Genomic DNA, 25,812 nt, shown 5'->3' on the forward strand with positions numbered 1-25,812 from the left:
CATAGTGGCATTCTGGATCATGATGCTGGAGTTGGCAGTCATATGTGCGTGATGTGTGCATGCTTGTGTGAGTGAATGATGTGTGTTTCTCTTCCTTTTTATGATTAAGGCAATGACCAAAACCTTATGTGTAAGTGTCTTTTAATTGTGCCTGTCTGCAACTTAACATGTCATCTTTATGATACATAGCAATCTATCTTTTCCCACTCAGTTTAAGAGTGTTAATTGATATTTATAAATACAAAATCAGTAAAAAGTTATTGTATGCTTACAAAATTATTTGTTAAAGAGAATTTCATGCTATGTGAATATAATTAAAAAGCCTATGTGTAGTGTTTTTCTATTACCGGCATTAAGAAAAAACTATCAAGATCAAGTTTTAAATTTGCCATCTTGGCCTTGTCAGTGATCGACATGAAAGATTTCTGAAAGTGCAATGTCTTCAAAAAGTTGTACAAAAGTGCATGAGATACCGTATATGAAAGTGCAGGAGACACTAAATATTTCAAAGTAACAAGTGAGATACACTGTACTTCAACATACTGACAATGGTCTCATTGTTCTCCTGAAAAGGATTGTTGTAATTCAGCGAAAACAATGGCTTTTATTTTGCAGTTTTTATTAAGCTTTGCTGCATGACATGGTATAATATGAAATAAGGTTTCATTCAAAATGATATTGGCTATGGACAATTACACATTTAAAATATTTGTGTCATTTTTACATCAATACAACAGATGTTGTGTGATTCTTTGTTATTTTGTTTATTGTGGATAAGACTTCAACTTGTCAGCACATCCCAAAACTTATCTGCCCCAATGGCTGAGGTCACTAATGCATGCTTGTGCGATGGTGTTCAACCCCTGGGGTAAGCTGGTTTGAATCCTGATTGTGCAAAAGCTTTTTGCTGCCAGTATTTGGCCGGCAAGGGCAGGAGAGATGGTGGTGTAAAATGTGGCTATGTCCTGGTTTAAATACCAAACCTCTCTGCAGTGTGTCATGAAGTGAGGGCATGTGACACTGTGAATGGTGATCCGTCCATTGTCGGGTGATGTTAAGCTCGGAAGCCCCCTTGGCACTATTCGCGAGGAGTAGACTATGTGCCAGCACTGGGTTTCACTCTCTCTCTTTTATTGTCATCATCACACAACACAAACATTACATTACATGCATGCACACACACACAAACACACACACAAACACAATACAGACATGTATCATTATAAAAGAGTTGTAATGGAGCATGTTACAAATAAACAAACAAACAAAAAAATCCCAAAACTTACATAGTAGTTGCAATAAGCTGGCTGAAGATGGAAGCACGAAACCAGAGATGATTTTATTGTTAGAAAAAACCCTAGCAATAGTATTTTAAAATTCTGCAGATACGCTAGCCAACAAAATTTATACTTTTTTCTGTAATTGGTATGAAAACAGCCAATCTTTATGGTTTTGGGTGTGCTGATAATGAAAATGTTAATGAAATATCAAGATTAGCTCTCATTTTGAAGTTGTTGTAACATTATGTCTTTGCCTCTATAAGCTTATGCATGTATTTACCTTGGTGTTACCCCTTGGGGGAAGGTCACTGAAGGTGCAACCTATTTGCCTCCCTGATTAGTGTCCAGCAGTAATCAACTAACACTGATGTACTCTACTTTTCCTGGTATCTCATTTCCAAGTACAAAATTTGCTGATGGATGTGTTCTCTTTGCTCTTCAATTACAGCATTAAATTTATGAGGAAAGAAATCCAAGTATGAATCTAGGAGACACTAATTTAAGGACATGTTGGACCCCAGTGTATTGTAGCAGTGCAGAAGAGATCCTTATAGTTTTCTGCCCTATTATTTATTAAAAAATTTGTTGACACTTGGGCAAAGGCATCCCTAGCTAACTTTTCGTCCCTTGTGTCAGTGGTGTTGAAATACTGCATATCTGGGGACCCCAAAAACCCCCTTCTATTTTTGCCTCACTAAGATGTGGAAATTTCTCTCACAAATAGAGAAATGCTTCTCTGATTTTGTCTATGGCCTCAATGAAGTTTTTCATTGGCCCAAATTTTATATGAAGAGCAGGGAGAATTATGTTCTTGGATTTGACAAGTGCTTTGTGCATAATATTGTGAGAGCCATGTTCAAATGTTTGATGCTTAGGCCAATCTTTCTTTTTATAATGAAGTGCTTTGGCATAGCTATCCTAGAGGCACAGGAAGCAACAGAATTTGCTTTAATCATGTTGTAGCCCAAGTACTATACCTATGACTTTCAAATTCCCACAAACCTGCCATTTAAACTTGTCGTACTTCAATTGCAGTAACAATTGTTTCATGCTATCTTATGTCTCTTTCATGTAATGGGAATCCATGGTATCATATTGGCATTGTGGAATAGCGTGTGCTTAAGACTGATTTTGGAGGAGTCAGTGAACAAGCACCACTGATCACTTTTATAGTTGATGCCCATAGCTGCCATTAGTCACTGTACATCACTACAAAATACCAAGTTCTTTTTACTTTTGAAAAATGGAAGGAATGGCATAAGGTGGTTAAGGAAGGCAGTTACATTTACCATCTTATCAAAACAATCCTGCTGTTGTAGTCTTGATGCCCACAATTCAGCTTTATCTTTTGACAATTCCAGATCTCCCACTAGGTCATTAAATTCACACTGGGTTATTTTGTCAATCCCTGTACCCTCATCATTACACACAAAATCAGGTCTTTTGAAGAAATTGGTTTTGAAGATGATGGTGCAGCACTAGTTTCACTACTGCCATTGTCACTATCACAATCAGGTGGGATAGGAGCAGGCAGTCCGTCTCCATGAGGCTCTGGTCGCATGATTGATGGTATGGTAGGATATATCAGGGAAGACTTTTTCTTCTTGGAAATACCATGTGTTATTAATGAAATCTTCTTGGTCTTCCATCCGGGTAGCTGCGTTGAAAATCCGCAATGTTTCAATGAGTGCCATTGTCATCATCTTCTGGCGAAGTGTCAATGGATTGCGGCCATCATCTATATGTAGGTGATCAGCAGCGCATGACTGCTGTCACTCCCCACCCACCCTACTGGAGCTGGGCAGGTGTGTGTGTGTGTGTGTGTGTGTGTGTGTGTGTGTACCACGTGGGGCCGGGCGATGTTGGCCATCTGCCGTGTTAGTTTAGCTTAGAATTGTGAAGCGCTAGCAGCTGAGCATGGCCCCAGCATATAGCTACTATTGCAGGGTACCACACCGAACTTAAATAGTAGCCCTTGTCCCTGTTGATGTGACTGTCATGTAATCTTATTTTGACTGATTCCTTGATGGCGCTCTCCCAGAAGCCACTTGCTTGGCAAAGCATTTTCATTTCTTCAAATTAGAAGGTGTGTCCCTCATCGAGGCTGTGTTCTGCTACAGCCGATTTGTCCTTGTGCCCCAGCCAAATGGGTATAATGTGTTCCTGACAGCATTGCGAGATGCAGCTTTGTGTTTGATCAATGTACTGAAGCACACACAAGCATGGTATACTATATATACTGGGAACTTGTAGCTGCAATTTGTCCTCCACTGAGCCCAGTAATTCTTTCATTTTTGGAGGTGGTCGAAAAATTGCTTTGATGTTGTTTTTCCCCATTATTCTCACAATTTTGGCTGACGGGGGCACAATGTAGTGTATAAAGGCGAGTTTCTTTTCCTCTTCCTCTTCTTTGTGGATGGCTGTGTCACTCTTATTCTTCCTCAATGCACATCTAATGTGTGCTTCGCTGTAACCATTCTGATGAAACACATCCTTAAGATGCTGCAGCTCAGCTGGAAGGCTGTCTTTGTCACAGATGGCTCTTGCTCTGTGAACCAGCATCGTTAGAATGGTGTGCCGCTGCACCGGGTGGTGGCAGCTCGAAGCACAGAGATATAGGTCCATGTGGGTCTTCTTTCTGCATACTGCTTGTCCTAGCGTGCCATCTACTTTTCTCCTTATAAGAATATCCAAAAATGGAAGAAATCCATCTTTTTCTAACTCCATTGTGAACTGTATGTTTTTGTGAATGCTGTTCAGGTGTTCATGGAATTCATTCCTGGCTTCTCTTCCATGTTCCTATACAACAAATGTGACATTAATGTAACAGAAGAATTGTTTAGGTTTAATCTGTGCTGTTTCTAGTGCCAGCTCCTCGAAATGCTCCATATAGAGATTGGCAATCCCTGGAGAAAGTGGCAAACCCATGGCTACCACATCAACCTGTTCATAAAATTCTCTATTGTATTTGAAATAGGTTACGGTGAAACCATGTTCAAATAATTTTACTATCTTGGGCTTGAATGATCTGACAAGAGTACCAAGGCATCCTGAAGTGGTACACATGTAAAGAGGGATGTTAAGTCAAAGCTCACAAGTAGATCTTCTTACTGCAGATCTTCTTACTGCAGCTGCATCTGCTTCAGCATGGTTATGAATTCAAATTATTATGTGAATGTGGGCTCCAGTACATTGGTCAAACACAACGCTGCATCTCGCAGTGCTGCCAGGAACACATTCGATGTGTACAGCTGGGGCACAAGGACAAATCATCCATGACAGAACACAGCCTCGATGAGGGACACACCTTCCAATTTGAAGAAACAAAAATTCTTTGCCAAGCCAGTGGCTTCTGGGAGAGCATCATCAAGGAATCAGTCAAAATAGGATTACATGACAAGCTCGTCAACAGGAATGAGGGCTACCATTTAAGTTTGGTGTAGAACCCTGCAATAGCAGCTATACGCTGGGACTGTACTCAGCTGCTAACGCTTCGCAAGTCTAAGCTAGACCAATGCGGCAGTTGGCCAACATCACCCGGCCTTGCACAGTTCCCCCACCACCACCGGCCCAGTGCTGGTAGCAGGGGTGGGTAGGGACTGCGGCCATGCACTGCTGACCAGCTGTATATAGATGATGGCTGTAGTCCATCGACACTTCGCCAGAAGATGATGAGAATGACACTCATCGAAATGTCGTGGAATTTAGATGCAGCTACCCGGATGGAAGCCCGAGAAGATTTCATCAGCAGTATACTCCAGGAAGGCCTACATTCACATACCATGCGTTATTGGATTTATCATACAAAATCAACATCCATTTACATGGTTTGATCGTTCTCACCAGATCATGGGTATAGCAAAGCACATGAAAGGAGACACAAAACATGCAACATACATGAGGACCCCAGGGCTTGTCATGCTCCCTGATTTCATAGCCTAAGTACAGACTGTAAGCCTTCGTAATATACAGTGTTATTGACCTCCTGTGCAATTTCAGTGTAGAATGCCTGCAAATGTAGCAAAAATAGTCAGTACTTTTTATCATTTGCAAGGCATCTCGAATCAGAGGACTTATAATGACAGCACGCGCTAACTACACTTCAGTAACACGTTCTTCCAGGACATTAACAGAACATAGTTTGTAACAGACTGAAACCATGCTTAAATGAAACATACTCTTCTCCTCCCTTCCCCTTCCCCTTCCCCTTCCCCTTCCCCTTCCCCTTCCCCTTCCCCTTCCCCTTCCCCTTCCCCTTCCCCTTCGCCTTCCCCTTCCCCTTCCCCTTCCCCTTCCCCTTCCCCTTCCCCTTCCCCTTCCCCTTCCCCTTCCCCTTCCCCTTCCACTTGTCGCTATGAGCCTGGGCTAAAAATAGTGATAAAATACACACAGCTAAAGTTGCCTGAAACTTCATCATTGTGTCTACCATCAGCGGGATTTTGAAGCCTATATGGGAAGGGTTTGACAATAAATGCTAATAAAGTATAATTGTAATTAAATTCCACCTCCTGTAACTTGAAAAAGAGAGCTGATTCGAGCTTTTCATTGTTGTTTTTCGTTGTCAGTATGGTTGGTACAGTTAAAAACATTTATTTCACCCCAATTACATTTTCACTGTTCGCTAGTGTTATTTTTAAATTGAGTACTTTGAAACAAGTAAAGAAGAGGGAAATTATTCTTCTCTCTTGATCTCAATGAATACCAAATTTTGGAATGATGCATACCCTACATAAAAAGATTGTTTTTCAAGACATCACTCCCGACCACAAAAAGAGTTGGGCAATGAAAACAAGTCAGTTTTCTGCATCAAGACCTGGTGCAACATCCATCCTATTTCCCAGATATAACTCTTACTTTTCTCCCTAAACAAGAACTCCATCACACTAATCAAAGATTTTCTGAATGCTATGACATTTCCTATTCTTAAAGATGTCATTAGAATAAATTAATAAAGTCAAAAATTTCCAGCTGATTGATAGCATGCGAAAAGACTGTGAGAAAGTATATTTGCAATTACTAATTATTAGAACAGATAAGGATGTATGCCTGTTCATTATTTTTATTTATATGGTGTAATTATTAGTTGAGGTTGTTGTTATCCATTTCTGATTATTTCAGATTGCCAGAGTTCATTCTGTAGGAATATTCTGGAATGCAGACGTTCAATTCAGGAATAGTGACTTTTTCTTGCAATAAGTAGTTGAACAACATTTCTATGGAGCTTGAATAATTTATTCATAAAGAAAAAACTTTGTGAGTAACTGCTGACACATTATCAAATTACTACCACCAAAAAATCTTTACTATCATATTGACTACTAACTAACTTTTGATTACAGCCATGGTAACATATCATTCATTGTAACGATTTAAATAGTTTTAGGAATTTTTGGGCATAATATTGTAATAAATTTACAATCACAGATGACATGTAAAACTATTTAAGTGCAACAATTCACACAGCTTAAAATATAAATGTAGTTTTTATGGTTAGTTTTGTCTAATACAAACACTTTCTGGTACAAATACTACTGTGTGAGTATTTTTAACAATTAATATTAGAAAATGCTACTTTTAAACAGAATTAAGTGGTATAACAACACAATTGTTATTATTTTATACATTTTCAGTTTGTACTGAAAATTAAAATGTGACATATTTTTACAGTAAAATAAATAAAGTAGTCATTGTATAAAGGTTAGATAAAGATTCAGTTAAATATAGGTATTGAACTGGATTGGGTGATACACTGAACAGAAATATTGTGTAATACATTACCTCAGTCTCAGTATTACAATACTAAGAGTATTACAATACCTCAGGCTCAGTATAACAATACTAAGAGTATTACAACACAAAAGAAACATAAAACTATGGAGTAATGAGATTAAATTCAGAGTGGGGAAACATTAAATATGGTGTTCCACCAGGTTTGGTGCAAGGCCTGCTCCTGTTTTTCGTCTACATAAATGATGTACCAGGGACAATGGCAGGCTCTTCAGAAAGTATAATGGTCGCTGATGACGCAAGTATATTGGTAAAAGACCCAAAGATATCCATACTAGATGTAGCCGGGAGAATGATGGAACTGGTTTACACTGCCTAAACTTGTAAACCCTTAATCTTGTAGAAACTAATATTACAGATTTCCAAACAAAGCACATTAACTTTTAGGTATCAGAAGTAGGCATCACTGGGCATGCATTGGATGAGGCACCATGTGTGAAGTCCCTGGGTATCAGTATGGATAGTAAACGGAGGTGGCAACGGCATATGCATCAGTTAACCAGAAAGCACAGTTCTGTCTGCTTTGTACCGAGAAGTCTCCCTTACTGTGTTGACTGCAGACAAGACTCCAAGAATACTTTCACTCAGTTCTGTCCTGAGGCATAGGCTTCTTTGACATTGCAGTTGGGGTGAGAAAAGTGGTTATTCCACAGAAGTGTTGGATAATAATACTGTGCAAAGTTGATAACAGTATGTCTTGCAGAAGCCTTCTTACACTTACATGCCAGTATATATACTCTGTTATGGTATTTGTGTAAATAACAAGAGCAATTTTAGGATTAACTTAACAAGTCACAACCACAATACTAGATGAAGAAATAATTTCCATATCGACTATGCATCACTCTCTAGGGTCCAGAATGGAGCTTTATATTCTGGTGCAGAATATAGTATGTCGCCACAGGACACCAGGCAGGAAGTTGATGATCTCCAAATATTTAAAGATGAAGTAAAAGAATACCACATTAGCCAGACCTTCTACAACTTCATGTATTTCCAAAATGAAACTAAATGTGAAAAATGCAGTTGGCCAGGGATGCACCTATGTCAAGGCTCATACAATGGACAAGAATGCACAATCCATAGAAATGAACAAACATTGCTTTCAACCCAAAGTTACTTTTGTTTGAATGGCACATGTATGCGTTTTCTACCGAAATGAAACTTAGAAGACCAATTAGTGATGGCAGTCTTGGTTTCAATGTTCTAAGCCTCATACCTTCTGAAAAAGGATGGCAGTGGTTTTAGTTTGTGCTGCAATGCGCGTAGCAGGGGTTTCCTCCACTGTCCATTTTGGTAAAAAACCATTTAAATAAATTTAACCATGTAGTGAAAAGGATGTTTGTTTACTTCTGTGGATTGTGCATTCCAGCCCCTTGTGTGAGCCTCTGACATATTTTCATCCCTGACCAATTGCGTTTTACATGTTTCATTCTGGTAATACAATATGTGATCAAAAGTATCCGGGCACCCCTGAAAACATACCTTTTTCATATTAGGTGCATTGTGCTGCCACCCATTGCCAGGTACTCCATATCAGCGACCTCAGTGGTCATTACATATCGTGAGAGAGCAGAATAGGACACTCCACGAAACTCACGGACATCGAACATGGTCAGGTGATTGGGTGTCACTTGTGTCATACATTTGTATGTGAGATTTTCAACTCCTTAACATCTCTAGGTCCACTGTTTCTGATATGATAGTGAAGTGCAAACATGAAGGGACACATACAGCACAAAAGCATACAGGCCGACCTCACTTGTTGATTGGCAGAGACTGCCAACAGTTGAAGAGATTTGTAATGCATAATAGGCAGACATCTATCCAGAACACCAAACATGAATTCCAAACTGCATCAGTATCCACTGCAAGTACCATGACAGTTAGGCAGGAGGTGAGAAAACTATGCCGGTAAATCCCAAGTGATGCCTCACTAGGTGTAAGGAGCGTAAACTTTGGACAACTGAACAGTGGAAAAACATTGTGTGGAGTCGGTACACAATGTGGCAATCTGATGGCAAGGTGTGGGTATGGCGAATGCCCAGTGAATGCCATCTGCCAGCGTGTGTAGTGCCAACAGTAAAATTCAGAGGTGGTGGTGTTATGGTGTGGTTGTGTTTTTCATGGAGGGGGCTTGCACCCCTTGTTGTTTTGCATGGCATTATCACAGCACAGACTTACATTGATGTTTTAAGCACCTTCTTGCTTCCCACTGTTGAAGAACAATTCAGGAATGGTGATTGCATCTTTCAACATGATCAAGCACCTGTTCCTAATGCACAGCCTGTGGCGGAGTGGTTACACCACAATAACATCCCTGTAATGGACTGGTCTGCACAGAGTCCTGACCTGAAGCCTATAGAACACCTTTTGGTTGTTTTGGAATGCCAACTTTGAGCTAGACCTCACCGACCAACATTGATACCTCTCCTCAGTGCAGCACTCCATGAAGAATGGGCTGCCATTCCCCAAGAAACCTTCCAGCACCTGACTGAACATATGCCTTCGAGAGTGGAAGCTATCATCAAGGCTAAGAGTGGGCCAACACCATATTGAATTCCAGCATTACTGATGGTGGGTATCGTGAACTTGTAAGTCATTTTCAGCCAGGTGTCTGGATAATTTTGATCACATAGTGTATATGAAATTGCAGAGTTAGGTGGGACACCCTGTGTGTCTGACTATTTTTTCTCATAAATGTAAATTCTGCCTCATTCTAATGTTTGTATCCGACAGATCTTGATTTTGCCAACCTAACCAAAAGTAACCCATTTTAACAGCTGCTGTGGAAGATGGCCATGTAAACAAATGTATGTATACGCTCTGTTCGAAGTATTAATTATCACTTAAGTTAGCCAATCGCACAGTTGCATACACAAATTCAAGTGGCCCACCAGAGACAGCATTACCAAAGGTGTTCTTGGTTGCCTTCCTAAAACCGAACAAGAGAGCAACACAAAAGTTGGACATGGGATGGTAGTAAGAATCTAACCTGAGCCAAGGGCTGAGCAGTCTTGTGCACTATCATCTATGCTATGAGAACAACTGGCGTTAATTGTATCTGGCACACGAATTGAATATGCACACTTAGTGGCCTGATTGGTTAACTTCAATGCTACCAGTAATTAGCTTGGAAATGGCACAACATTTTTTTTTTTTTTTTAACAACTCTCTTAAGAGCTTTTCAGACTCTCACTGACCACCCTATGTAAAGTTTTATAATTATTGGTTTGGTTAGATTGGCACTAGTTATAATTTGGTGTTAATATATTTTGCACAAGTAGCCAGCAGTGTTTGCTTCTGCCTGTTAATGTATAACTTGACTTGTTTCGCATCCATGAAGGCTCTCCTTCCTGATGGGATTGACAGAGCATGATGCGGGAATGAATGACTGAATAACTAAAGAACCAGTTCAAGGGTGTTGTTATGTCATTGGAGCACTGTGGGAAGATAATGTTTTTAAAATGTAAAATATTTTTTAAATTATATTGTTTTTGTTTTCATTGTTAGATCAAGTATTTTTTTCATATAATCCTCATCAGAAGCACTTTTATTTATATTAAGGCCGACACTTCATAGTGTATTCTCATTTGTCTGCCCCTAATTTTTACTCCCTTTGTCAAAGCACAACAAAGAAGGATAAAATCATACTTGATATCCTAGTGTCATTTTGCAACCGTAAAGCATTCATAGCTTTGTTACTAATTCCATGTAATGAGTAATTGTGATTATTGGTATTACCAATAAATATATTTTCATGTAATATATTACAGATTACTTCACAAAATGAGCCACTGAAAGCTGTTATGGTATGGTTCCATGGAGGTGCATTCGGATTTGGATCAGGAAACACTGATCTTTATGGTCCAGATTATTTAGTTGCTGCTGATGTTATTGTAGTCACATTGAATTACCGCCTTGGAGCTCTTGGTAAATATACTGTGGAAAAATTACTTAAGTTTTCTTTGTTAAATTAGCAGGTAGTCTTGATTACCTTCCTCAAACCAGAAAAGCACTATATTTGCTCTAAAAAACATTTGAAGTTACCTGTATTAGTAAAGCTTTAAAGCAATCTTGTATTACTTTACTGCTGAGTGTACAACATTGTTGTAGGCAGATGCACATATTATTCTTCTACAAAACCCATACATTGTTTTGCCTAATGTGTTAGTGTTTGTGCATATGTGAGTGGAGTTTTGACACCATACAATGAACAGATAGAAGGGCAAGTGAGTCCGATGGCAGTTCAAAAACTGAAAACTGTTTGCCGGCCAGTGTGGCCGAGCAGTTGTAGGCACTTCAGTCTGGAACCGCGAGACTGCTACAGTTGCAGGTTTGAATCCTGCCTCGGGCATGGATGTGTGTGATGTCCTTAGGTTGGTTAGGTTTAAGTAGTTCTAAGTTCTAGGGTACTGATGACCTCAGATGTTAAGTCCCATAGTGCTCGGAGCCATTTGAACTATTTTTGAAAAGTGTTTGTAACAGGAAAGTGGCATAGGTGAGTAAACTTCAGGCAGCTGTGAAATGGAATGAACTCTGTAATTCTATTGAACATCAGCCTGTTCTCCACATGAAGATAATCATTGTGAACTGCCAGAACATATCTCTCATGAAGCACATTTTCAAAAACCTACTTCTTTTCAAGCTTTAATTAGTTTTTAGACACAATGCAGCAGTTTAAAAAAGTGGACAAATGTTTGTTTCTCAACAGGCTTTTTAAGTTTGGAAGATGCAACCATACCAGGCAATAATGGCCTTAAGGACCAAGTAGCTGCCCTCAGATGGATTCAGCAGAACATGATAAACTTTGGTGGTGATCCAGATAATGTTACAATATTTGGTCAAAGTGCTGGTGGTGCCTCTGTACAATATCATTTGATATCTCCAATGTCAAAAGGTAGTAAATGTTTAGAATGTTTCTCCCCCCCCCAATCTCTCTCTCTCTCTCTCTCTCTCTCTCTCTCTCTCTCTCTCTCTAGGCTTCCCTGACAATGATGACCATCCACAACATTGGACCTGATTTATATTTGTTATGTTCTTCTCCTTTTGTGAGACCTGCTTTGGAAATGTCTTATAAAAATAAATCAATTTGTAAGACACCATTTTGCTGCTTAAAAAACTCCATAGAAATAAAAAGACTCTAGTGATCAATTGTCAAACATCAAACTAAAATTTTCATTCTCCTGAAGGTACCACATACTATTCCCATGGTATTGTGGGAAAGTTTTGTAGTATTTGAGAGAAACAGAGGAAAGTCAATGACAAGTTTGTGAGTTGTGTGATAAGGACACTGCTTGCTGAAGGCAAGAATGTGAATTTAAGTCTCACTTTAGATCAAAATTTTTATTTCTCGCGTGCCGCCTACACAGCATACACTCCAAAAGGAGTAAACGACTTCCACCTTAAATAGACAATATTTCTTCCTTTTTTCCATATGGATTTTATTACCTTTGTCAAGCACCTGGAAAACAAAAAGGTAATCATAATTCTTTTTGTTAGATGTATTTCACAAGAAATTGATTATAGTAGTATGCATCATATTGCAAATGAAGCAACTATATTTCAACACAATAACACACCTCATTCTCTTGCTTAGCTCTTTTTACCCAACTTCCTCTTTGTGAACTGGATGACGAATTTAACACCAGAGATTGGTGTAAGATTTGTTCAAAGTATTTTCATTGGGGGTGGGGGGTGGGGGAGGGGGTGGGGGAATGCAGTGGGGAAGTCAGTGGGCATTCTAGTGAGATCCTCTCCTGGTAATGCAGAATTTGTAGTAGAAATAAGTTGATAGAACAGCAGGAGCATAAGATCTGTACCCTTCAGGTGCAGTTAGGAAGAGCAAAGGAGGAACTAGATACATTGAGGAGAGTGAAGGGTGCTGGGAATTGGGAACTAGCTGTTGGTAAGAAGGTAGCTAGAAGGAAGAGATATTCAGACAGTTGAACTTTGTATATAACCAATAGATTTGACCAACTGTCAGAGTTTAGTGGAAAGGAGCCTCTCGCAGCTGCAGGTGTAGGAAACTTGCAGCAGTCCTCAGCAGTTAGGGAGCCTAAGCCAGTTGTAAATTCTAACAGAAAGAAGAAGGTTCTGCTGCTAGGTAGTTTGCATGGCAGAGGTGTGGGGCAGCAGTTGCAGGAAGTGTTGGGAAGCGAGTAACAGGTCACCAGCATTGTAAAGCCTAGTGCAGGGTGGATTAAGTGACTGTTAACATACGGGAGTTATGCAGGAATTTTATGAAAGAGTATCAGGTAATAATTGTGGGTGGAACTGGGAATAGTCTTGATAGGGACAGAGAGTATGATGTAAGTGGTGACCAGGTTTATTTACTTTTTTATTTATCTACATGTCAAGCTCCATAGGACCAAATTGAGGAGCAAATCTCCAAGGTCATGGAATGTGTCAGCACATTAAATTACAACATAAAAGTAATAACAGATAAAAATAAATGCTTATGAACCTGAAAAAAGTCAGTTCATAAGTTTAAGTAAACGCAATCAACAATACAACAAGAATCAGCTTAATTTTTCAAGGAACTCCTTGAGAGAACAGAAGGAGTGAGTCAAGAGGAAACTCTTCAGTTTCAACTTGAAAGCATGTGGATCACTGCTAAGATTCTTGAATTCAAGTGGTAGCTTATTGATAATGGATGCAGCAGTTACTGCACACCTTTCTGCACAAGATGTAAGGAAGTCTGATCCAAATGCAGGTTTGATTTTTGCCAAGCATTAACTGAGTGAAAGCTGCTTATTCTTGGAAATAAACTAGTATTGTTAACAAAAAATGACAGTAAGGAATATATATATTGAGAGGCCAATGTCAAAATACCCAGACTCGTGAACAGTGGTCAGTAAGATATACCGATTATCGATGCCTCCTCTTTATTCTTCTTCTTGTTTCTTGTTTGTCCCAGCTTCTTGAGATCTCTTGTGAAGAGACATGATACAACATGTTCAGTAGTGGTGTTGGACAATCAATAAAGTTACACAACAGTTAGTAATTTAACTTTTAAAAACCCCAGTTTATTGGCATTTCTGGAAATAAAATCACTCTCATATTCTCATGCAGTCAGCAAATTTTGTGTAACAGTTAGTATGTATAATGGGACTTACTATGTTGCAAAACATTCTAATTTATTAATTAATCTGCATTACAGTGTTACTAAGCAATGTGATCAACAAGGTGATAAGTGTCTCAATTAAAACAGAACCACGATATTTTGAATAAACATTCGGTTCATTTTTGTCAAAATCAGCACTTGCCTCAAAATTAATTTCCAACTTTGTGCATTGAATCCAAGCGTGTTTGCAACTATTGTATGTGATTCACCCTACAGCTCGACCATGCACTAGCATATAATGTATTTCAAATCAAGTGTGCAGGTTTCAGTTTTCCCTAATGGGCTAAATGACTCTTTTGAAATAATGTGATGTGTCTATCTCACGTAAAGTCTAAATGAAACTGGATTTGTCTCCATTCTGGCCAAAATCACAAAAAATAAAATTCACCACGCAGGTCAGTGAACTGTACATGCACACTTTTAGCACTCTATGTGATAACTCGTCTCAGAGTAAAAGCCGCGCATAAATTCACTCTTTTTCATGCACACAAAATTGGTTGGTTGGTTGGTGGGTTGGTTTTGGGGAAGGAGACCAGACAGCGTGGTCATCGGTCTCATCGGATGAGGGAAGGTTGGGGAAGGAAGTCGGCCGTGCCCTTTCAGAGGAACCATCCCGGCATTTGCCTGGAGTGATTTAGGGAAATCACGGAAAACCTAAATCAGGATGGCCGGACCACACAAAATTCAAAACACCTTTATACACTCCTGGAAATTGAAATAAGAACACCGCGAATTCATTGTCCCAGGAAGGGGAAACTTTATTGACACGTTCCTGGGGTCAGATACATCACATGATCACACTGACAGAACCACAGGCACATAGACACAGGCAACAGAGCATGCACAATGTCGGCACTAGTACAGTGTAAATCCACCTTTCGCAGCAATGCAGGCTGCTATTCTCCCATGGAGACGATCGTAGAGATGCTGGATGTAGTCCTGTGGAACGGCTTGCCATGCCATTTCCACCTGGCGCCTCAGTTGGACCAGCGTTCGTGCTGGACGTGCAGACCGCGTGGGACGACGCTTCATCCAGTCCCAAACATGCTCAATGGGGGACAGATCCGGAGATCTTGCTGGCCAGGGTAGTTGACTTACACCTTCTAGAGCACGTTGGGTGGCACAGGATACATGCGGACGTGCATTGTCCTGTTGGAACAGCAAGTTCCCTTGCCGGTCTAGGAATGGTAGAACAATGGGTTCGATGACGGTTTGGATGTACCGTGCACTATTCAGTGTCCCCCCGACGATCACCAGTGGTGTACGGCCAGTGTAGGAGATCGCTCCCAACACCATGATGCCGGGTGTTGGCCCTGTGTGCCTCGGTCGTATGCAGTCCTGATTGTGGCGCTCACCTGCACGGCGCCAAACACGCATACGACCATCATTGGCACCAAGGCAGAAGCGACTCTCATCGCTGAAGACGACACGTCTCCATTCGTCCCTCCATTCACGCCTGTTGCGACACCACTGGAGGCGGGCTGCACGATGTTGGGGCGTGAGCGGAAGACGGCCTAACGGTGTACGGGACCGTAGCCCAGCTTCATGGAGACGGTTGCGAATGGTCCTCGCCGATACCCCAGGAGCAACAGTGTCCCTAATTTGCTGGGAAGTGGCGGTGCGGTCCCCTACGGCACTGCGTAGGATCCTACGGTCTTGGCGTGCATCCGTGCGTCGCTGCAGTCCGGTCCCAGGTCGACGGGCACGTGCACCTTCCGCCGACCACTGGCGACAACATCGATGTACTGTGGAGACCTCACGCCCCACGTGTTGAGCAATTCGGCGGTACGTCCACCCGGCCTCCCGCATGCCCACTATACGCCCTCGCTCAAAGTCCGTCAACTGCACATATGGTTCACGTCCACGCTGTCGCGGCATGCTACCGGTGTTAAAGACTGCGATGGAGCTCCGTATGCCACGGCAAACTGGCTGACACTGACGGCGGCGGTTCACAAATGCTGCGCAGCTAGTGCCATTCGACGGCCAACACCGTGGTTCCTGGTGTGTCCGCTGTGCCGTGCGTGTGATCATTGCTTGTACAGCCCTCTCGCAGTGTCCGGAGCAAGTATGGTGGGTCTGACACACCGGTGTCAATGTGTTCTTTTTTCCATTTCCAGGAGTGTATTAAACAGATAAATTGTGGCCTGCAATTACTAATTAACATTTCCCATTCTGAATAAACTTCAAGTACTTGTATTTCATAATCAATAAAATTTTATCGCCTGAAAGAAATTATTAGTTTGCTAAAACAGTTTCAGATTACAGTCAACTCATGTCTAGATGATGACGTCATCAATCAATACTTGCTTGGAATGAATGAAATACCTGCACAGAGTCCATTGAGTAATTTACTGACTTTTATAACAAATTTGGTACCCCTTGCATCGCTACAAAGAGGTTTGTGAACTTACACCACTTATTGCCCGAACCGCCCATTTCTGAGCCAAAAATATCCTTTTAGAATGGGAAGAGTTACCCCAAAATATAACAACACATGACATAAGTGAATTAAAGTAAGCAAAGTAGACTAATTTTCATACCAAACAATCACTCACTTCAGATACTGTTCTAATAGTAAAAATGGCAGCATTAAGTCTTTGAACAAGATCCTGAATGTGGGCTTTCCACAACAGCTTACTATCTTTCTGAACACTTAGAAATTTGAACTGCTCAATTTCACTAATAATGTGCCCATTCTGTGAAATTAAAACGTCAGGTTTTGTTGAATTTTGTGTTAGAAACTGAAAACTGAGTCTTACTGTGATTTAGTGTTAGTTTATTTTCTACAAGCCATGAACTTAGGTCATGAACTGCACCATTTGAAACTGAGCCACTGTTGCACACAACATCCTTTACTCCCAGGCTAGTGTCATCAGCAAACAGAAACATTTTAGAGTTACCCATAATACTAGAGGGCATATCATTTATAAAATGAACAGGAGTGGCCCAACACTGATCCTTTAAATATTTCTGATTGTGTCTGTATATGTGTGGATGGATATGTGTGTGTGTGTGTGTGTGTGTGTGTGTGTGTGTGTGTGTGTGTGTGAGTGTATACCTGTCCTTTTTTCCCCCTAAGGTAAGTCTTTCTGCTCCCAGGATTGAAATGACTCCTTACCCTCTCCCTTAAAAGCCACATCCTATCGTCTTTCCCTCTCCTTCCCTCTTTCCTGATGAAGCAACCGTTGGCTGTGAAAGCTTGAAATTTTGTGTGTGTGTTTGTGGTTTTTTTTATTGTGTCTATCTACCAGTGCTTTCCCGTTTGGTATATATACACTCCTGGAAATGGAAAAAAGAACACATTGACACCGGTGTGTCAGACCCACCATACTTGCTCCGGACACTGCGAGAGGGCTGTACAAGCAATGATCACACGCACGGCACAGCGGACACACCAGGAACCACGGTGTTGGCCGTCGAATGGCACTAGCTGCGCAGCATTTGTGAACCGCCGCCGTCAGTGTCAGCCAGTTTGACGTGGCATACGGAGCTCCATCGCAGTCTTTAACACTGGTAGCATGCCGCGACAGCGTGGACGTGAACCGTATGTGCAGTTGACGGACTTTGAGAGAGGGCGTATAGTGGGCATGCGGGAGGCCGGGTGGACGTACCGCCAAATTGCTCAACACGTGGGGCGTGAGGTCTCCACAGTACATCGATGTTGTCGCCAGTGGTCGGCGGAAGGTGCACGTGCCCGTCGACCTGGGACCAGACCGCAGCGACGCACGGATGCACGCCAAGACCGTAGGATCCTACGCAGTGCCGTAGGGGACCGCACCGCCACTTCCCAGCAAATTAGGGACACTGTTGCTCCTGGGGTATCGGCGAGGACCATTCGCAACCGTCTCCATGAAGCTGGGCTACGGTCCTGCACACCGTTAGGCCGTCTTCCGCTCACGCCCCAACATCGTGCAGCCCGCCTCCAGTGGTGTCGCGACAGGCGTGAATGGAGGGACGAATGGAGACGTGTCGTCTTCAGCGATGAGAGTCGCTTCTGCCTTGATGCCAATGATGGTCGTATGCGTGTTTGGCGCCGTGCAGGTGAGCGCCACAATCAGGACTGCATACGACCGAGGCACACAGGGCCAACACCCGGCATCATGGTGTGGGGAGCGATCTCCTACACTGGCCGTACACCACTGGTGATCATCGAGGGGACACTGAATAGTGCACGGTACATCCAAACCGTCATCGAACCCATCGTTCTACCATTCCTAGACCGGCAAGGGAACTTGCTGTTCCAACAGGACAATGCACGTACGCATGTATCCCGTGCCACCCAACGTTCTCTAGAAGGTGTAAGTCAACTACCCTGGCCAGCAAGATCTCCGGATCTGTCCCCCATTGAGCATATTTGGGACTGGATGAAGCGTCGTCTCACGCGGTCTGCACGTCCAGCACGAACGCTGGTCCAACTGAGGCGCCATGTGGAAATGGCATGGCAAGCCATTCCACAGGACTACATCCAGTATCTCTACGATCGTCTCCATGGGAGAATAGCAGCCTGCATTGCTGCGAAAGGTGGATATACACTGTACTAGTGCCGACATTGTGCATGCTCTGTTGCCTGTGTCTATGTGCCTGTGGTTCTGTCAGTGTGATCATGTGATGTATCTGACCCCAGGAATGTGTCAATAAAGTTTCCCCTTCCTGGGACAATGAATTCACGGTGTTCTTATTTCAATTTCCAGGAGAGTATATACAGGGTGTCCCAGTTATCTTGCCCACCCAAAATATCTCTGGAACAATAACAGCTATTGGAAAATGAATTTCACCGGTATCAATGTGGGGCTGGGGCCAATGAGTGTACATATTTGGAAACATTCTAAAACGAAAGCATATGTGTTTTTTAACACAAACTTATGTTTTTTTTTAAATGGACCTTCTATATTTTTTCTTCAGCAATCCATAGCATGACAAAGCACATACACAATGGCGTTGATTGCATCGCAATATTCCCATTACATCCCGAAATATTGAGACGCGAAGCTGACGCTTGAAACACCCGACATGCACTGCTAGCACACGTCCTGAGGCTCAGGCGTGAACCCGATGCTGCCCGTAGTCACGATGTGATTGACATGCGTAATCACACCTCCATACTTATCAAGAGGTCCGAAATGAATAATACAGTCTGCTGCCATCAACTCTCGTAAGCACATAATGGTTTCCCTCTTGCACGTTTTACGTATCTACGTACTCAATATGAACCAGTACCAATCGGGGTACACCCGTCAGGTTGTCTTATTTATCCTTCACACCCAAAATAAGGTTTATCTAATGCGTTATATGACCCATTGTGCCTATCGCGCAGGGGCTGCTCTACCTAGACAAGTGTCCAACGTAGTTCCCACTACTGCCACAGTTACCACTTCACCTTGTTTATGATTTGCAACCCATGCAAACTCCTGTACTCCACCACCCTCCGAGCATCCCATTGTTGTTGCTTTGGCGTGCAGTACACTGCTTGCCAGTGTAGTTGTACATCAGATTAATCTAGTGATGGCACGGAGGTAGTACACATTGTGAATAAACGTTGTGTTGTGGAACTTATACTGTACAGTATAATGTACACACATGAAGATATGGTAGAAATGCTGCTGATCTATGGAGAATGTACATTGACGGGAAATACGTTATGAGATTGCTTGTTTGTTGATAGTACTGTTAGCGAACATTATGATTATTAACTTAATATGTCTGTTTTCTACCCTACTCTACATACCTGTACTGTACCCTGTTGTAGGTGGACGAAATGCTGTTCAGGCAGAACGACTGTATAGAAGACGATTCCCTGACAAGCCATCGCCTTCGCGCCGGATGTTTGGTCATCTCACATCTCGTCTACGTGAAACGGGAAGCTTAAATCCAAGACCTCAACATCGTCCTAGAACATGCACAGATGAATGTGCTGAAGTTGCTGTGCTCGCTACCATAGCTATGAATCCTCAAATCAGCACACGTCAAATTGAACGTGAAGTTGGTGTGTCGAAATCAAGTGCACAGCATATTCTTAAACATCATAAATTTCATCCTTACCATGTTCATTTACACCAGGATCTTCATGGAAATGACTTCCGCAATAGGGTAACATTTTGTTGGTGAGCTCAGCAAAAACTTCTGACTAATCCAAATTTTTTTGCAGATGTTCTCTTTACCGACGAGGCATCATTCTCCAACAAAGGAGTTGTCAATATGAAGAATATGCATTATTGGTCCGCAGACAATCCAAAATGGCTCCGTCAGGTAGAGCATCAACGTCCGTGGAAAGTTAATGTTTGGTGTGGGATTATTGGAGATACCATTATCTGACCTTTCTTTATAAATGGCATCCAAAATGGAAGACAATACTCCAGATTTATACGACACAATCTTCCTGTTCTCTTGGACACCGTACCTCTGAACTGGAGAATGGTCATGCGGTATCAGCATGACGGATGCCCTGCACATAACGCCTTACGAGTACGACGACTTCTGAACCATAAGTTCCCTGGTAGGTGGAATTGGACGAGGTGGCCCAGTTAGGTGGCCTGCCCGATCTCCAGACCTTACACTGCTGGATTATTTTCTTTGGGGAGCAGTGAAGGATGCTGTTTACCAACATGAACCAACAACACCAGAGGACATGAAGCAACGCATTATTGATGCTTGTACAGCCATCAAAGAGGAAACAGTAGCACGAAGTAGGGCATCCTTCATCTGCAGAGTGACCCTATGTATGCAAGCCAATGGGCATCACTTTGAGCATGAGATGTGAACGCTATGTTTAGTATGTAGTGCTGGTATCGTAGTGGAAGTTTCTAGAAAGGGCCATTTTACCCAGTGATGTTAAGAAACATTTGTTTGCAACAATTTGTCATTTAACACATTAGATAAACATAACATTGATAATTATGTGATAATAAAACTAATTGGTTAAACATGTTTACATTCATCTTCTATGTCCTACCTGAACTTCCCAAATCAAAACATTTTTACCTAAACAACGGTAAAACTTTTAGTCCACTTGCTCGTTTCACTAAAACCATCAACATGAATTTTATTATTATGAGTGAATGATTAACTGCCACTTGCGCTAGATCTACAGTAAAGTAAAGTTTTAACGTTGAACGGCATTACCTTTTTAGTAACGGATTAACGATAAGTGAAGTTAACTTTGTGACTAACGTTGCGGTACACAGATATGTTACAGAACCGCAACACCCCTAGCCTATGGGATAAATACCTGCTGGAATGTACAACGTTAATGCAGGATGGCAGCAGACTGTATTATTCGTTTCGGACCTCTTGATAAGTATGGAAGTGTGATTACACATGTCAATCACAATGCAATTACGGGCAGCATGGGGTTCACGCCTGAGCCTCAGGACGTGCGCTAGCACCGCATGTCGGGTGTTTCAAGCGTCAACTTCGCGTCTCAATATCTCGGGATGTAATGGGAATATTGCAATACAATCAACGCCATTGTGTATGTGCTTTGTCATGCTATGGATTGCTGAAGAAAAAATATAGGAGGTCCATTTAAAAAAACATAAGTTTGTGTTAAAAAACACATATGCTTTCGTTTTAGTATGTTTCCAAATATCTACATTCATGGGCCCCAGCCCTACATTGATACCGGTGAAAGTCGTTTTCCAATAGCTGTTATTGGTGACTTACCAAACAAAAGCGCTGGCAGGTTGATAGACACACAAACAAACACAAATATACACACAAAATTCAAGCTTTCGCAACCAATGGTTGCTTCATCAGGAAAGAGGGAAGGAGAGGGAAAGACGAAAGGATGTGGGTTTTAAGGGAGAGGGTAAGGAGTCATTCCAGTCCCGGGAGCGGAAAGTCTTACCTTAGGGGGAAAGAAGGACAGGTATACACACACACACACACACGCACACACACACACACACACACACACACACACACACACACACACACACACACACACACATATATCCCTCTGCACATACACAGACACAAGCAGACATTTGTATAGGCAAAGAGTTTGGGGGGGGAGGGGGGGGTGTAGCTCACAATTGGTTCACCTCTTAGTTTAACGACATACAGCAAAATAATGTCATTATCCATAGTGTTGACAATGGCTATGATGTGGGGTCTTACTGGGGCACTGTTAAATGGGGTGTGCCACAGGGATCAGTGCAGGAGCCACACCTGTTCCTTATTTATATAAATGATATCCCCTTAGTATTTCTGTTTGCTGATGAACTAGCTGGGCAGTAAAGGATGTTGTGTGCAATGTTGGTACTGTTTCAAATAGTGCAGTTTGTGACGTAAGTTCATGGCTTGTAGAAAATAAACTAACGTTAAATCACAGTAAGACACAGTTTTTACAGTTTCTAACAAACAATTCAACAAAACCCGGCGTTTTAATTTCACAGAATGGGCATATGACTAGTGAAGCTGAACAGTTCAAATTTCTAGGTGTTCAGGTAGATAGTAAACTGTCATGGAGAACATACATTCAGGGTCTTGTTCAAAGACTTAAAGCTGCCATTTTTACTATTTGAATGGTATCTCAAGTAAGTGATAGTTTAAAATGGAAAGTGGTCTACTTTGCTTATTTTCATCCTCATATAATGTATGGTATTATATTTTGGGGTAACTCTTCTGATTCTCAAACGATTTTTTTTGGCTCAGAAATGTGCACTTCAGGCAATAAATGGCATAAATTTGTGAACCTCTTGTCGACCACTGTTAATTAGCCTGGGTATTATGACATTGGCCTCTCATTATATATATTCTTTACTGTTGTTTCTTGTTAACAGTATCAGTTTATTCCCAAGAACTAGCAACTTTCACTCACTTAATACTAGGCAGAAATCCAATCTGCATTTGGATTGTACTTCCATGACTCTTGTGCAAAAAGGTGTGCAATACAATGCTGAGGTGTGCAGTATAATGCTACATCCATTTTCAATAAGCTGTCACAAGAATTCAAAAATCTTAGCAGTGATCCATGCATGTTCAAATCAAAACTGAAGAGTATCATTATGAATCACTCCCTCTATTCTGCTGAGGAGTTCCTTGAAAAATTAAGCTGATTTCTGTGTTATATTGTTGATTGCATTTACATAAACTTATGGCTTGTCTTTCTTTGGGTTCATAAGTATTTTATTTTATATGTTATTCCTTTTATGATGTAATTTCATGCACTGACATGTTCCATGACCTAGGAGATTTTCTCCTCAATTTGGTCCTATAGAACTAGAAGTGTAAAATAAAATAAAGTAAATGAAGGGATCAGAAAACTCACATTTTTCAAATCTTGAGATATGTTGACAGTATTAAATATGTTAGCATTAGTAAACTATTGTGCAACATGTACTGATCTAAAATGAGGCAATGCAGAATTAGATTAAATTTCAGTCAGAATATACTGTATATGTAGATTCAAAGAAATGTTTACAAACCAACATGGCACATTGGGCATATAAAATGATCAGTAATCACAGAGGAACCAGGGATCGCAAATGCCATTGGAGGGCACTAAGGTCATGAAAAGACATTGCTATACAAACATGCGTGGAGTGCATAGAGACCATAGCCATTTGTGCCATGGAAGTGTTGGTAGTCACATGGCTAGCTGCACGGACTGCGAAATGGCTGAGTTGCATTTGATCTATGGTATGGCCAACTACAATGGATGAGAAGCTGTGTGATTGATTGTACAAAATATCAACATAGACAGATGCTGTTCAGCACATTGTTCACCACCCTGCATCACCTATTGTGTGAAACTGGTTCGTTTTGTGTGCACAAGCTGGATGCTGGTCACCAACAAACAGCATGAACAGCTGTGGTGGAAGGAAGTGTTCCACACACACACACATTGAAACCCCTAACCCTTCATCTGGAACTTTGTACCTGACAAAGGACTGAATCCATTTTGTTTACAATGCCTCCAGACATTGCGTCTGGGGGGACTACAATAAACACATGGTATTTGTGTGGTGATTTCTGCAGGAACCCACTGCAAACTGAAACTTCACAGCAAGTGTCCTCTTCACCAATGAGTCTGTGTTCTCTCAATGGTGTAATGAACATTCACAACCTGCATGCATGGACAAATGTGAACCTACATGCTATACATACATGTGCCCCACACTGTACATTTATACTTAATGTGTGGACTGGCATTGTGGGAGACTGTTTAATTGGGCCATACATTCTCCCGGACTGACTTGATGGTGGCACTTGTCTAATATTGCTGCAAGAGATTCTGCTGGACATGCTGATTAATGTTCCCATAACTGTTCATTGTCACATTTGATTTCAGCACAATGGAGCCCTGTGCATTTCAGCAAACAAGTGATGGCACATCTTCAGGCAACTTGTGCCAGTCTCATGGCCACCATAATCACCCACACTGTCCTCAATCGATTTATTCCTGTTGGGGTGGGGTATCTGCAGTGCTTTGTGTGTGAGACAGCTGTTACATCACAGGAGGACCCAGTGGGCTGGATTGTTGTGGCAGCAGGATGACTTCGAGATACATTAGGTGTCTTTGAGAGGGTGCTACATTCACTGCAGGGTCAGTGTCAGGCTTGTCCCAGTGCATCTGGACAAAACTATGAGCATCTCCTGTATCGGGTGTCCATATTTAGCATGGGACTAAATAATTGCAACGCCATTTAATAACCCTGGATGGCCTTCGTGAGGCCTGGTTCCTATGTGATTACTGGTCCTCGTTCTATGTCCGACGTGCCATGTCAGTTCGTAAACTTTTTTTTAATTGTCCTGTGTGTGTGTGTGTGTGTGTGTGTGTGAATAAATCAGACTTTTTTTAATTACAGCTCATCATCTCTTGTACTACTACTAGTACTCGTACTACTATTACTAGTGCTAAGACATTATCTATATGTACTTTGAGTAAGCTGAGAGAGATGTATGCCGTACAGTAATGTTAATGATAAATGTACAACATCTCTTAGTGAATGTTCTGTAGCAAGCACAGTTGAATTTATGTTAGTAATAAATGTAATATAATTTTTTATTACTATTACTCAAGTTATTTTCATGGATTTTATTCCCTTTTCTTTTCCTTATTGCATTGTCATACAACTGTTTAAAGAAAAATTGTTTGATGTGTTCAGGGAGTTTAAAAGTTTCTTGCAGAATGCTTTTGTTTTTTTCAAATTGATGATAAAATATACCATGCAACCTTTAAATAGTTTGTGCCATCATAGCTTTTGATTCAGTGAATATTTGGACCTATTAATACAATTACATATTAAATATATTTTCTTATTTAGGACTTTTTCACAAAGCAATTGCACAAAGCGGTTCTGTTTTTAATCCTTGGGCAAGCAGAAAAGCTTTGAAGGAGAGGTCATTTACTTTGGGTGCTGTGCTGGGATGTAACACAAATGATCCAAAAGTGCTAATTGATTTTCTCAGGACTTGCACTCCAAAACAGATAGTGGAAGGCACTGCAGAAATAGTAACTCTTGATGTAAGTTGACTGAAATTATTTTAAATTTACTCAATTTTGTGATGTTCATCATGAAATAAACACACCAGACAGAAGATTAGTTACAAGCAGGAAACATGACACAAATGTCGCGTAATATCACCTGAAACCTTTATAATTTCCTCAATTTGGCA

General features: G+C 41.3%; 1 protein-coding gene across 8 annotated transcripts in view; it reads left to right on the forward strand.

Moving 5' to 3' along the window:
• The window catches only part of LOC124777225 (esterase E4-like), a 121,252-nt gene that overhangs the window by 82,137 nt on the left and 13,303 nt on the right, over positions 1 to 25,812 (forward strand). For 7 of the 8 annotated variants that reach the window (XM_047252545.1, XM_047252547.1, XM_047252549.1 and 4 more), the window contains 3 exons: positions 10,844 to 11,000; positions 11,782 to 11,967; positions 25,461 to 25,660. In XM_047252545.1, coding sequence (XP_047108501.1) covers positions 10,844 to 11,000; positions 11,782 to 11,967; positions 25,461 to 25,660 — 543 coding nt within the window. The remainder of the gene's footprint in view (positions 1 to 10,843; positions 11,001 to 11,781; positions 11,968 to 25,460; positions 25,661 to 25,812) is intronic. The other variant, XM_047252548.1, reaches the window with a different exon arrangement.

Source organism: Schistocerca piceifrons, chromosome 2 (assembly GCF_021461385.2).
Source record: "Schistocerca piceifrons isolate TAMUIC-IGC-003096 chromosome 2, iqSchPice1.1, whole genome shotgun sequence".
In the NCBI taxonomy this organism is placed as follows: Eukaryota; Metazoa; Arthropoda; class Insecta; order Orthoptera; family Acrididae; genus Schistocerca; species Schistocerca piceifrons.